The following is a 14,896-nucleotide window of genomic DNA, read 5'->3' as shown; positions in this document are numbered from 1 at the left end:
AAAGTACTAAAGGTGAACAAGAAAGAACTGTTCTTTGGAAAGTTTATTTTCCTCTAAAAAAAATGAAAATGAGACACTCCACTTACAATATTTCATTTCTAGTGAAATTTCCTCACATTTCTAACGTGCAGTTTTGATAAGTAGGTATTAATAGGGCTCGTACTTTTGCTTCAAGTTCAACCTTTTTCTTAATTAACATTCACAGAGATTTAATTAATGCATAAGAGGAATTTTCACCAATGAATCCTTGTAATCTATCTGTCTTGACCATTCAGATTTAACAAGTAGTCTTTAAAACTGTAGCTTTGAATCAGGGGCCCTCAGAGTAAAGTAATTAGAGCTTTATATTCATGTAGTGGCAACTATGTTGTTTGTTTTGTTTTTTATAGCTTCCTATAATATACTATAAAATTATCCTGAATAAAGAAAAGCATGAAAAATTTAAGAAATCATTTTGAAAAAAAGGGGAAAATGCAGAAATTTTTTTAAAAATGATACTACTTAAAATTAAATGCCTCTTAATTGTGATTTTTTTCCTTTCATTTTATTTTTTAAAATTCAGTTTTTGACATTCATTTCCACAAGATTTTGAGTTCCAAATTTTCTCCCCATGTCTCCCCTCTCCCCACCAAGATACTATGCATTCTGATTACCTTTTTCATAACTGTGATATTTTCAAAAGTAGAGATTGAGCTAATGATAACTGGATAAGTGGATAAGCTAGAGATAATGACAAGTAGATTTTAAGAGAAAATATCCATAAGGATTTCTATAATACTTTTGGAAATTTTTCCCAAGGTCTTAATATTAGTTTGTTAAGTGACTTGTATAAATGAAACTATTTCTAATCAGTCCAGTAAAGGTTATTCCTCACATTAAAATCTTTCCTTATTTTGTTCAGCAAGAAGGAAGAGTTATTTTTGGTGCCAATCGCTATTTTGTACGATTGTTCTTTGTTTTGCTTTAAAGAGTACTTCTGATGCTGTACCCGAAACAGAGGGTCTATTATAGTCTATCATTCTCCAGACTGCTGAAAACTACAAGATCTTAGGAAAAAGAACAAGTCATCCCCTCCATCACTTTAGTTATAAAATTTAAATATCTCCTTTCATATTACACAGATAAAAAGTAAACAACTTAATGGAACTGTCATCTCAATGATACAGTTTTAACTGAAGATACAACAGACAGCATACTCAGCATACTCATGTCTTCTCATCCCGTGCAACTCTTGCCCTTGTCTTTCCAAAAATCTTCCATAAATGATCTATCTAGTCAACATGCTGGAGGTCTTTCTCTAGATTTTCTGGTACTCTGGGAGTACCATGTTTTACTTTGTCTATTCAACTCCTCTTACAATCAGAAATTTCCTAGATTATCTCTTTTATCTATCACTTCTTTCACAAAACATTGGCAATACACTGCAGCCTTAAATCCACCACGTGTCAGTTTCTTTGGGACAACTACAATTTTGATTCTTTGGAGACTGTTGTGTCTTATCATCTGTAGCCATATAGCATCACTACAAGAACACTGGTGCTTAAAAAAAGGTAGTCTTGGCTATTGGAATAGTTTAGAATTGCTGATAGCATTGTGCAGTTTCCTAAATGCAATTCAACCACCTGTCATCCTCCCATTTAATTCTGGGCCCAGTTCACTGTCTATCTGCAGTGTTTGTCCAAAACGGTTTTGTGATTGCCATCACAACCACTGACAATACTAGGGTAGAGTATTTCAACAGCTTATCTAACATGTCATGGCCTGTATTTTCCTTATGAAATATTAGATTGTTCTCTTTTGAATGGCCTTGAATTTCATTAAGGAGTTACTATAGCACTCTAAGCTTGATGCAACTAGAACATCACTCTTAGAACCAAGTGTCAAAGTTGTGTAAAACTTCCCAGTGTAGTAAAACTCCCTAGTGCAGTCTGAAATAGATTATAACTAGGAAATGTTTAAAAAATAAATTAAAATATTATACAACATAGATAACACTAATTAGTAGTTTTCTAAGTCAATAGAGAGTGTGGAGGAACCCCTTTCTATTTGATTTTGACACCAATGATCTAAGGTGAATCTCTTATCTATTTGTAGTCCATTTAGGACATCCTCTATGACAGAAGCAAACATCTTTAATAGGTACATGTTTGGAACAGAATGTCCAGTACCAGAGACTGTGCCAAACACTTTACAAATATAATATCATTTGATTTCTGCTCCGTTCCTTGTCTGAGAGTTAATGAACAAAAAGTTACCTGTATAAGTGCATCCATCTATCAAGGAAACTTGTACGATCTCTGTATGTGCATGTGAGATAGACTTTGCTGGAGGAGACACCTAAGGACTATATTTTTTTCTCCCAAGTAAGTGGTGAGTTAAAAAAAAATCAATAATTTTGAAAAAGGAATCTTAACCACTACCAGTTCTATATCCCACAGATATCAAAGGAAAAAAGAAAAGGATTTATATACATGAAAGTACTTGTAGCAGCTCCCATCAACTGAGAAATATCTGAACAAGTATAAGATTGGTGGTATATGATTTTGATAAAATCTCTTCTAAGTCATTCCAACTTCCCATGACCTCATTTGGGGTCTTCTTGACAAAAATACTGGACTGGTTTGCCATTTCCTTCTCCAGCTCATTTTACAGATGATGAACTGTGGTAAGTGACTTGCTCAGGGTCACACAGCTAGTAAGTGTCTGAGGCCAAATTTGAACTCAGGTTCTCCTGACTCTAGAGTTGGTGTTCTTTGCATTAGGTCACCTAGCTGCCCCTTTGAGGGAATACTACTGTGTTGTAAGAAATAATGAGCAAGATGCTTTCAGAAAAACCTGGTAGATTCATGAACTGATGCAAAGTGAAGTAAACAGAACCAGAACACCGTATACAGTAACAGCAATATTGTAGGATGATCAACGGTGAATGACTTAGCTATTCTCAATAATGCAATGATCCAAGACAATTCCAAAGAACTTATAATGAAAAATGCTATCTATTCCAGAGAAAGAATTGGTGGAGTCTGAATGTGGATTGAAGCACATATTTTACTTTATTATTCCTGGGTTGCTGGGTTGTTTTTTTTGGGGGGGGGCGGTTCTTTCACAACATGATTCATACGGAAATATGTTTTGTATAGCTGCACATGGAGGTGAGGGAGGGAGAGAATTTGGAACTCAAAATTTTAACAAACTAATGCTAAGAAAAAATAAAATATTTAATAAAAAAGGAATCATATTCTCTAAAACTTTTCCAGACAACTTCCTGAAGGCATGATATGCTTCAGATAGCATTTGTGAGTTCCTGTATTTCTAGTCACCTTTCTTTTACTTTCAGGTAGTTTTCTAGTATCCTTTGGTCATACTGATGACAATTAACCTTAGTAGAAAATGGAATTAGCTCACATCTTTTCCTTTTTCCATTTTTTGTTGTCAGTTGTTTTCTTGAATAGCTCAGGTTGGAGCTATTCTAACTGTCTTAAAAATCATCTTTCAAATCTTCATTCTTTTTTCTGGTACGGTTCAGACATTGACCTTTGCTCTAATGAGTAAATGATCTGAAGAAAGCTGATTCAGAAATGACTCCTGCATTAATCAGCCCTCATTTCCTATCAAGATAATAAATTTCACTTTTTTTGGTAATGTTCTTTCTCTGTCTTTAACTGTCTTCCAGAAGAAAGTATTCATGATATTTAGGTAGAAGTCTCAGTAGACTATCAGCCTTTGGCCTATTACTCTCCTGATTTCTGAACAACAATGTTCTAACGCAATTTTCATTGATCCTGGTCACCTGATACTTAACACCTTCAGTATGCAAATGGTGACTTAGTTTGAGGAATATTTACTATAATTATTATTACTGTAGACTATGGCTCCCTCTCTCACCCAGACTGGAAATGAAAGGCCACTTATGGGCCTGATTCTCTTAATGATTGTCATGGAAGCTTCAACCTGCTCTGTTTCTGACCTAGACTGCTTTGTCTCTTCTTAGGCAGCCTGAAGACAATGACATTGTTACTGCATGGAATGTTGACACTCAACTGTCTTACCCTACTGTAACTCAGAACTCCTGAGCTCAAGCTGTCCAGCAGCCTTAGCTTCCCTGATAGCAGCTATTACAGGCATGTGCCAGGGAACAGATACTGCTGCTTTATCTGAGATAATGCTAGTCCTTTTGTTTACCATAAGAACTTCAAGGTGAAATGACCAAGGAGCCAATGAAATGATGCTTTAAAAGATTAAAGATCCTGGGTTGGAAAGGACCTCAAAGATCATCAATTCCAATCTCATTTTACAAATAAAGAAACTGAGGCCCAGGAAGATTAAGTGGTTAGCTTGACATCATAAAAGTAGTAAGCAGCAGAACTGAGACTTGAACCCAGATCTTCTGACTCCAGAACCAAAACTCTTATCATTATATTAACCTTGGGTAGACAAATGAAACCACTTCTGACATGCCTTATTTGCCTCTCCAAGAAGAACCTTGCAAGTCACTTTTTGATTAAGTTACAATTTCCTTATGGTTTAATTTATAATTAAAATGTCAGTATAGCTATGGGTTAATTTATCCAGTAATGTGTGAATTAGCTGGTCACTTAGAGTACCAAAAGTCAATCAATCAAAAAGCATTTATAAAGAGCCTACTGTGTGCCAGCAACTGTGCTAAAAGTGCTAAGGACACAAAGACAAAATTGAAATAGTCTTTGCCTTCAGGAAACTTACATTTTAATGGGAAAGAGTTCAATTAGTGCTGACACACAATCTAAAATCTGCTTTATATTTTGCATCTTATGCTATGTTCCCATTTCTATGACCTACTAGTAATGAGATTCTCTATATACAGCTAGGCTGATCTTCAGCAAGAAGATGTAGTCTGTTGTCAGGGTCTTACCAGATTGGCAGTGGACTTCTATTTTACTGGTATAGTCTCTGAGAATCCAGAAAAACCCATATCACTCCCATGCCACAATGAGGCACTGGAGCAATATTTAGGTGGAAAAATATGTAACTTGAAAAACAAAAAAATATCTCAAGCTAGCTATGAAGAAACACTGAGTTTCGCTGCAAAACTCACATAAAAGGCTTAAGAAGACTGGAAAAAGGTTGCTAATCGGTTATAAGTCTAAAATCCATGTCTACCATGGGAGTATACAGCCTCTTTAGAGAGGCAGATTTTATAATAATTGTGTAACTCCAGTTTGACACTAATGACTAGGATGAATCACCCACCAGTCCTCCTGCAAAGAATCAGAGTACCAGCTTGAGGGCAGTTACAAGAGAGCCAAGTAAACAATACACACAAGCTTATTTGCAAGTATCTTGTGGGCAGAAGTAATCCCAGTGGTGGTAGATGGAAAAAGAAAGGCAATGTTCATTGACAGTCCGGGCACAGGCCCTCTCCGTGTTAAGTCTGGCTCTCCTACTGATTCGTTGTGTGTGGTTTTGGAAGGGAAAAAATACACAATACTCTGTTTCTCAGAGCCTTTCCCTCCTTGTTACTGCACAGAAAATAGGTCAAGGGACATCAGCCTTTCCTTATGTAATCTATAAACCACACAATACTGATTTAACTTTAAAATGGCATGCTTTATATGACAGGCCATGATGAGCAATGGATAGAGATAGACTTGGAACTGGAAGACCCAAGTTCAAAAATCTGACTTACACATGCATTAGCAGTGTGTCTTTGGGCACATTACTTAACTTTGCAGAACTCTAGACTAGGAGTCAGCAAACTGTTGGGCTGCCCTTTTTTTGCATAGCCTATGAGCTCAGAATGGTTTTTACATTTTTAAATGGTTGGAAAAAAAAAACAAAAGAAGAATATTTTGTGAAATGAAAATAATATGAAATTCAAAATTCAGTGTCCATAAATAAAGCTGTATTGGAACTACAGCATGGTTATTTGTTTAGATTTTGTCTGTGGCTGCTTTTGCACTACCACAGCGGAATGGAAGTTATGGCACAGATCACCTGTGACTACAAATACGTGATGTATTTATAATTCCACAGTGTTTTGAGTACCACACATTACTCTTACACTGTGACCTTTCGTTTTCTTCTTAGTACCAAGTATATACCCATCATGCCAAAACAAGAAAGAAAGAGAAGAGGGAAAAGTTTATTTTGATTTTTTTGAGCTCAAGACCAAGAGTGAAATTTTTCTGAATGAGAATTCTCTTCACACTCTATTATGAAATCCTGAATAGCTTGGTAAATTAGTTTTTGCGGTAGACTTCATAATGTTTTTAAATGAATTTCAGCCTAAAATTAATGGCAAAACCACGATGATATGTGAAACTATTACGAATTGATTCAATGAGAACTGATGTCTGAATCATAAATGATGTCAAGTTGCTTTATATGCTGTCAAAAATTAAAACAGGAAGCAAGATCTCCATTCCCACACAAATTTACAAGCAGATGTGTTTTCCAAACTCCAACTACAGTTCCAGCAACATTTTTCAGATTATGATGCAAGCACAAAAGAACCTTCCATATTTCAAAATCCATTTAATTCTGTAATTGAGGAGTTTCCATCTAACCTTCAAATGGAAGCAATTAATCTGCATTATAATGACATGATAGAAGGCAAATTTCAAGAGAAGAGTCTAACTGAATTCTATAAATGTCTTCTAAGCAATGAATAAGTTCAATTAAAACCATATGCTCATAGATTGAGATCATTTTTTGGCAGTACCTATCTATGTGAAAGACATATTTAAAGATGAACACTATGTAAAATTTTATTACAGATGAGCGATTAACAGATGAATATTTGCAATCGATTTTGATGATAAGGAACACCCTGAACTTCAATTAAGTGAAATATTATCCCACCAAAAAGCAGGAGACCTGTATTATTAAAAATTGTACTCAATTATTATATTAATTATATTTTGAATTTCATCAATAAACCTGTGGAAATGCACTTTCTCTTGTTATAGAAGTACCTACATAATATCCTTGCTTTTGTTTCGCAGCCTGCAAACTCTAAGATATTTACTTCTGGTTCTATACAGAAGAAGTCTGCTGACTCCTGCTTTAGAAAGCTCTCTGGAACTATAAGTTGCAGAGAAGGTGCCACTTTTATTGGCAGAAGGAGTTACCGATGAAAACAAGGATCTAGCCATATCCCTATTCCTTTGTATGTTTTAAGCCCCAAGCACTGAAAGCCCTGACCTTAGCAAGAACCTCTTAAAAATTGGGTCTGTTTCATCAGCACTAACACACAAGTTGATTAAAGAATAATTCAAATGAAGGGACAGTACATAGAACTTTTAGGGTCACAGCAGCAGAGCTGGAAAGAACTGCAACCTGACCAAACTACTTGTTTTACAAAAGAAGAAACTGGGGTCTGGGGGGATCAAGGGGAAGGGGTGTTATGTGACTTGCCTAAGGTCACAGTACCAGTCAGCACAGAGTCAGGATTTGAATAAAGGTCCTTCTTTATACTTGACCCACTATGGCCCACCACCAACATAAAACCTTCTTCCTTCCAAAAAAAAAAGAAAGAGAAACAAATTTCTATAAAATTCATCTAGCAATGAATCATGCTTATGCTATCTGTACCTGTAAAGAACTTTGGCTGAGAAGTCAGAAGACCTGGCATTCAGTACCACTTCTGGCACTTACTACCCATGTGACCCTGGGCAAATTACTTCTCTGTGGGCCTTGGTTTCTTCATCAGTAAAATGAAGAGTAAAAATCACTAAAATAAGTGATTTCAGAGTTCGTGTACTTTTAGTCCTATGGGTCTAAATAGTGACGAAGAAGCCAAGAGGAAGACAGGCATCTTACCTACACAATTGTGTAAATACAGTATAAGTACACATTCTTCATTGTAAATTAGGAAGGCATACTACTCTTTGTTATATTACTACCGTAACCAGGTTTTGATTGGAAGAGATAGCCAGAGAGGTGATGGGCTTAAAATTCAGAATGAGACTTTTAGTTGTGGATAATGTGGGAATTCTTTTTTCTTTGGCTAAACCATCCATATTTGTTATAACCTATTAGCAACCTTATTTTTTATTATTTTGTATTTTTCAATGAGGAAGAGGTAGGGGAGGAAGAGATAAATACTTGATAAAGAAAGGAAGGAAGGAAGGGAGGGAGAAAAAGGAAAGAAGGAAGGAAGGAAAAAAGGAACAGAGGAGGGAGGAAGGAAGGAAGGAAGGAAGGAAGGAAGGAAGGAAGGAAGGAAGAGCCAGGGAGGTGGTACAATGAATACAGTGCTGGCCTTGGAGTCAGTAAGACTTGAGTTCAAATCTTAACTCAGACACTTATTCTCTGTGTTACCCTGAGCAAGTCACTTAACATCTGCCTACCTCAGTTTCCTAATCTGTAAAATGAGGGTGTTAATAATAACATCTATCCCTCTAGGTTGTTGTGTAGATAAAATAAAATACCAAAGATATGTAAATCAAATGGCAAACAGGATTTGTAAATCCACAAACAGGATTGTTACGATAATCAAATTAGATAACTACATATGTAAAACACTCTGTAAATCTTAACGTACTATATAAATACTAATTATAGAATTAAGAGGGATTCACCTCACCTCCTAGGTACAGCTAACAAACCAGCCCTTAATTTCCTTTCTGAGCTTGCAACCTTCTACTTTATGGTCTGACCTCTGGTTTTATTGGTGTAGGGAACTCTTACATAAGGAAATTCCCTCCACTAATACACATCAGCAACTCTTCTTCAGTTGGGTTATTGACAGGATCATGGAACTGAACCTAATGAGGCCACAGAATACATCTTCATCTTAAGAGAAAAGTGGAAAAAAAATTAACAGACTTGGGAGTCAGAGGACCTAGGCTCAAATCCTCCCTTAGTTAACCTGGGTGACTTTGAGCAAGTCCCTTAAATTCTCTAGGCTTCATCTGTTTAAAAATAAAGGAGCTGGACCAGACTTCCTCTAACCCCCCTCCCTGCTTGAAATCTATGAACTGAGGCCCAGGGACAAGAAGTGGGATTTGAACCTGGCTTCTCAAGAGGTCAAGTGACTCAGTCTGGGTCACAGAATCACCATGTGTGAGGGGGTCTTTCTGACTCAATCCAATACAGTCATTCTATTTCTCACAATTTTTTTTGCTCTTACTGTTCATCACTCACCAAAGAGGGAAAAAGTGGCCTATTTATTGGCATCCTGATTCAATGCCTCTATTATCCCCTTATGAATCTGAAACTCTTGGGAGGGAAGCTTTTGGAATCTATGTCACAGGCACTGTCCTCACTGCAATTTCACATTTTTATATGCTTGTGAGAGAAGGCATAAATTGCTGGGTGTGCTTCATAAGACCTCCCATGGTGAAGTATTTCTACAAGCTCATGCATTTTACTAGTTTCTATTGGAGCACATAAAATAAGCTGTAATTAAAATTTTTAATTGCCTCAGATTGTGTTGCTAATGCACAGACAATGTGAATACAACTGGCTCAGTGGACAGATTCGTAACTAAACTCTTTAACTGGTCTTTCTTGTATCGGTCTAGAAATCATAAAAATATAAACTTTCGCTTCTTGTATAAATTGGAAACAGAGCCCTATTCATACGCAAACAATTTCGGATAGCTGAAACAGCTTTCTTTCTGAAAAAAGTTCCATCTATGGCCATGCACATGGAGAAGGTTGGGGTCCAAACTACTTTGTTTTGACTCTTTGGGGTATGAGGACAGGAAGCTGGTTGCTGCCTGCTCCAGAGGGGCCTCATCCCATCCTTTGTCCATTCAATACTCCTCAGGAAGGAAGCCAACTAGTTCTCAGATAATCAAGGACTATTAGTGACTGGTGCTGAAGGATTTACTTAATGGAAGGTAAGCTGATGTTCATGAAGAAAAAAGTATTTACTTCTCCTCCTCTGAACATGAATTGGTTCCACCGATTCACCTTTGGGTCCCAGCTTAGTTTGGCTTTTTTTTTGTTTGTTTAGTTTTGCTGTCTTAAATCCATTAAGGAAAGTGAATAATGTTCAAACACCACTCCTAGAATGACTCTCCGCAGGACCCAAGTAGGCCGGCCTGTTCTTTAGCCTTGTGACAAATGTCCTAGCAACACTTCTACAATGTTGAAAATCAGTACAGATTGTTGGTGGTCATGAATTTAAACCATTTACAAGCTCCCAAGCCTGACCAGCACAATTTTCCTACTCCCACCTGATCTAAGAGCACATTTTATTCATTTTGGACTTGGCACAAACTTTGTGATGTTACACTCCCAATGGCTCAGTATTCATTCTGAACTCTATAGCCATGGTAGCATTAACCATTTACCCACCAATTTAGGCTTGAAAATGCTTCCTTAATTCAGTCAATAAAAATGTATTAAGTACCTACTATGTGTCAGGCACTGTGCTGAGAGTTGGGTATACCAAGAAAGACAAACATGGTCCTTGTTCTCAAAGAAAGGGTGGGGCGTGAGGAGTTGTACAGGATAATAAAAGACCAAGTGAGACTGAACATTCTAAGCTACTCTAACTCTCCAAAGCCCTGGAAGGTGGAAGGATAGGTGCTGCACATGTTTGGAGGTATGATTTAACATGCAGTAAAATTGACAGAAAAATTTAATCCTTTCATTTTACACAGGAGGAAATGGATCCCCATAATGATGAAGTGTTTTATTTAATATCATGTGGCTAGTTGGTAGCTAGTTAGATCTCCTGACTTCCAGGTCACTGTTCTTTCCATCATGTCATACTGTCTCCTTCTCAGGCATCATTTTTAAATGGGCGTATTTAAATTTCAGTGGGCCTGACTCTGGCCTCATGAGGAGAATTAATGCCTTTCTCTACGAAGAGTCAATCTCTCTTGCATGTAGGGATGCTTGTCTTTGGATTCCCAGTGCCTACCACAGCACGTGGCACATTGGTTATGGAAGAGGGACTGGCTGTTGTTGAGTCATTCCACCATGTCCAGCTCTTCATGACCCTGTATGGGGCTTTCGTGGCAAACAAAGGTACTGGAGAGGTTTGCCATTTCCTTCTCCGGGAATAAGTATCAGAACTATGACATCACTTAAATAAGGGAACTTCCAAACGAGAAAATTCCCTCTACCAGTGGTAGGTCAGCATATTATCTACAACTTAAAGTCATAGAGAGTTGACTAGAGCCCTAAAAGGTTGTGTAAGTTGCCTAGTGTCATACTGTAGGCACACAGTAGGAACTTAATAATGCTTGTTCATTGACTGACAGATATGAAAACCTTACTATGGGTTCTTCACAATCTATCCAATGCTGTCCTGCCCTATTTTCTATAAGAGGAGAAAAGGGTTAATAGTGAAGCCAAAAAAGATGAATATAGAAAATGAGATGAATAATTACAATTTTTTTTTGACTAGACCTATGATTTCATGAGTGTAGGGAATTCATTATTAGAAACTTCCCTCTGCCGTTGCAAACCTGTCCCTACTCTGAAAGTCTTAAGAGTTGGCTGGAAAGATGTGTGTTCATCCTTCATTGCTGAAGAAGACCATGCCATCAGAGAAATAATGATATGACTTGCACTTGACTTTGTTTTTTTTTTCAGTGAGGGAGACCTCACTGTCAATGCAGGTCACCAGCCTCACTTTTCCTCCAGAGCCATCTGAATCCAGTGACCAGATATTCATCAGGATGACTGGAGATGATCAAGGATAAGACAACTGGGGTAAAGTGACTTGCCCAAGGTCACACAGCTAGTGAATGTCAAGTGTCTGAGGTGAGATTTGAATTCAGGTCCTCCTGATTCCTGCACTGGTGCTCTATTCACTGCACCACCTAGCTGCCCCTAACTGTACATACACTATGTATAAACTCACATGTTACACACACACACACACACACACATTTATATGTGCATGTATGTATCACTTCCAAACAAACCAAATAAAAAATTGCTTACCTATTTCCAGCGACATCTAGGACATGAAGTTCACTTGCTTGTGAAACTTCTGAGGGTATTCGAGTTAATCTGTTGTCACGCACAGAGAATACAGTGAGACTGCAACACCCACCGATCTAGAGTGGAAAAGAAAAGACTTTTTTTTCCTCTTCAGCTCTTGAAAATCTATTATACAAATGGTGTGAAGCACAGACAGAATATGTAATAGGGCAGGACATGGGGACTGTGTCACAATGACCATCTGTCAGAATTAATCACTCACCCAGCTTAAAGTTCAAATTAAACTATAAGAGCTAACTCCTGTAGTTTCACAAATGCCTTTTCAACACACTAACAATAAGTGTATTAATTCAATAACTTCCAAACAGCAAAGATAAATAATTTCATAAGGAAAGAAAGATGTTATTCTCTAATTTTAACTTTTTGTCTAATAAAACTGTTAATCTTCCATTTCTTTCAAAGAACCACCCAAGGACCCAGGATATGCAATGGTTTGCCAGAGTATCAGTTGGAGACTTTGAGATATAGGCCAAATCACAACTTTTTAAAAAACAGACTGTCCATTTTAAGAAATTCTACTTTCTTGGTTAATGCAAAGGTATATAGGAATATAATGGATACTGATGGGAAAGCAAAAAACAAAAAAAAATTATTAAAAATGTATAATTAGAAGAGTCAAGATGTAGAAATGTCCACTAGAGGAGGATGATTACAACAGTTCTTATCATTCTCCCCAACTCTTAATGTAGAAACATTTACTTTCCCTATGCAGGAGACTCAACTACACAAAAGTAAATTTGGTAAATATATTTATTAAACTTTTAGCTATAAGCTAATGCCAAAAAATACACAAACAAAAAGTCTAAAATATAAGTAATGTAAAGTCCCTAGACTCTGTACAGCCTTCAAAAAATATATAAAAACAAAGTTAGTAATGACAAATGCCGGAGGGGATGTGGAAAAACTAGGACACTAATAAACTGTTGGTGGAACTGTGCACAGATCCAACCATTTTGGAGAGCAACACATGTCCTTTGACCCTGCAGCACCACTATTAAGTCTGTTTCCCAAGGTGATCAGGGAAAAATGAAAAGAACTCATACGTTCTAAAATGTTTACACCAGCTCTCTTTGTGGTAGCAAAGAACTGTAAATTAATGGGATAGTCATCAATTCAGGAATGACTGAATAAGTTGTGGTTTATAATTGTGATGGAATACTACTCTGCTATAAGAAATAATGAGCAGGTTGACTTTAAGAAAACATGGAATAACTTGCATGAAATAATAAAAAGTGGAAAAAAGCAGAACCAAGAGAACATTGTATATAGTAACAGCAATATTGTTCAAAGAATAACAGTGAATGACCAAGTTATTCTGAGTATTAGCAGTACACAAATCAGCTGCAAAGGGCCTATGAAGGAAGAAGCTATCCACTTCCAGAGAAAAAACTGATATATGGAACTATGTATTGCATAATATTACATATCGTGTATCATATGTCTCTATCTATATGTATCTGTGTCACATGTTGGCCTTCTCTAGTGCAGGGATGGGAGGGAAAGCAGGAAACAGCTTGGAACTCAAATGCTACCAAAAAAAAAGAAGTTAGGTTTACAATTAGGCAAAAGTAATTTGTATTTCCTATAGGTTTAGGGAAACTGATGGAAAAATTATGATACTAAACTCAGCATCTTACAGAACCTCAAAAAAAAAAAAAAAAAAACCACTACATTTTTCCTGTGGTCTATATCCTGACTAGAAGCAATTACTAGGATAGGTTCATAAAGGAAACTATTGATGTCTCTGTAAGGCATGGAAAAATCCACCAAAGGACTTCCTAAGTGAGAGAAAGCAAAAGAAGTTTGTATTCTCTACTTCCCAAAAAAACCTTCTTTTTTTTGCATTTTTCTGTCAGAAACTTTTGTTTTCAAAAAAAAGGAGGAATATCAACTTTCTCCCACAATATAAATCCTGTTATCCACAGGATATTTTTATTCAGATTACACAGTATCTGGCTTCTTATGTATTTTAAAAATTTCTTTTCTTAAAAATAAACATAGCAAACTTTAAATATTTAAGTTTCACCACCACACCAGAATCAGCAAGTGTATATATTAAGATTTTTCCAATGATGCCAAATCACTATGAATGGAAATGTGGAAGGATACTGCCTCAGAAAGTTACAAGTCTTGGATTCAAATATCATCTTAGATAATTGTGTCTCAGTTTCCTTATCTTTAAAATAAGGGAGTTGAATGAGATGATCCAAGGTCCCTTCCAGCTCTAAGGGAAGGAAATAAGCCTTTATAAGTGCCTACTATGTGCCAGACCCTGTACTGAGCTTTACAGATAATACTTCACTTGATCTTCACAACAAACTTGCAAGGCAGGTACTAGTATTATCCCCATCTTACAGTTGAGGAATCTGAGGTAAACAGAAGTTAAGTAACTTGCCCAGGGTCACACAGCTAATAAGGGTGGATTTAAGCTCATCTCTTACTAAATACCCAGTGTTCCATCTACTGTTCTATCCAGATGCTCGAGTTATCATTCCCATCAAAGCTAATGAGATCTTTTAGTGTGAAAAATGTTAAAGTTTGCTGACATTTCTTTCACATTTTAATTTCCTATTACCCTACTTTTGCTCCTTCATTTACCAAGCCTACAAAATCAAGTGAAAAACCAAAACCACAAAGAACCCAAACCTATTAAGGCAAATTCTTACAAGAATGTGAAGTGTTTCATATGTGTGTATGTATATACATGAATGTATATATGTAGACAGACACATACATACACATGTATCTATAAACTAGCTAAACTTATCACCTTCGCTTAATGATTAAAAATTAATCTGAAAACTAATAAATTTTCATTAGGGAAGCAATGTCATGTAATGGAAAGAATATCCAATTTAGAGTTAGACAATCTGATTTCAATTGCAGACCTTCTCCCCACCGCCTATGTGACTTTCGCCAGGTTATTTTCTCTCTCTGGACTTTCCTAA

The 14,896-nt window shown here is 36.6% G+C and overlaps 1 protein-coding gene across 2 annotated transcripts in view; it reads right to left on the bottom strand.

Moving 5' to 3' along the window:
• LRRC1 (leucine rich repeat containing 1) overlaps positions 1-14,896 on the bottom strand; it is a 187,274-nt gene that overhangs the window by 12,910 nt on the left and 159,468 nt on the right. For both annotated transcript variants that reach the window (XM_072642485.1, XM_072642486.1), the window contains one exon: positions 11,889-12,004. In XM_072642485.1, coding sequence (XP_072498586.1) covers positions 11,889-12,004 — 116 coding nt within the window. The remainder of the gene's footprint in view (positions 1-11,888; positions 12,005-14,896) is intronic.

Source organism: Notamacropus eugenii, chromosome 2, assembly GCF_028372415.1.
Source record: "Notamacropus eugenii isolate mMacEug1 chromosome 2, mMacEug1.pri_v2, whole genome shotgun sequence".
NCBI classification, from domain to species: Eukaryota; Metazoa; Chordata; class Mammalia; order Diprotodontia; family Macropodidae; genus Notamacropus; species Notamacropus eugenii.
The sequence above is the reverse complement of the archived record's forward strand: the minus strand, read 5'-3'. Positions and strand labels throughout refer to the sequence as shown.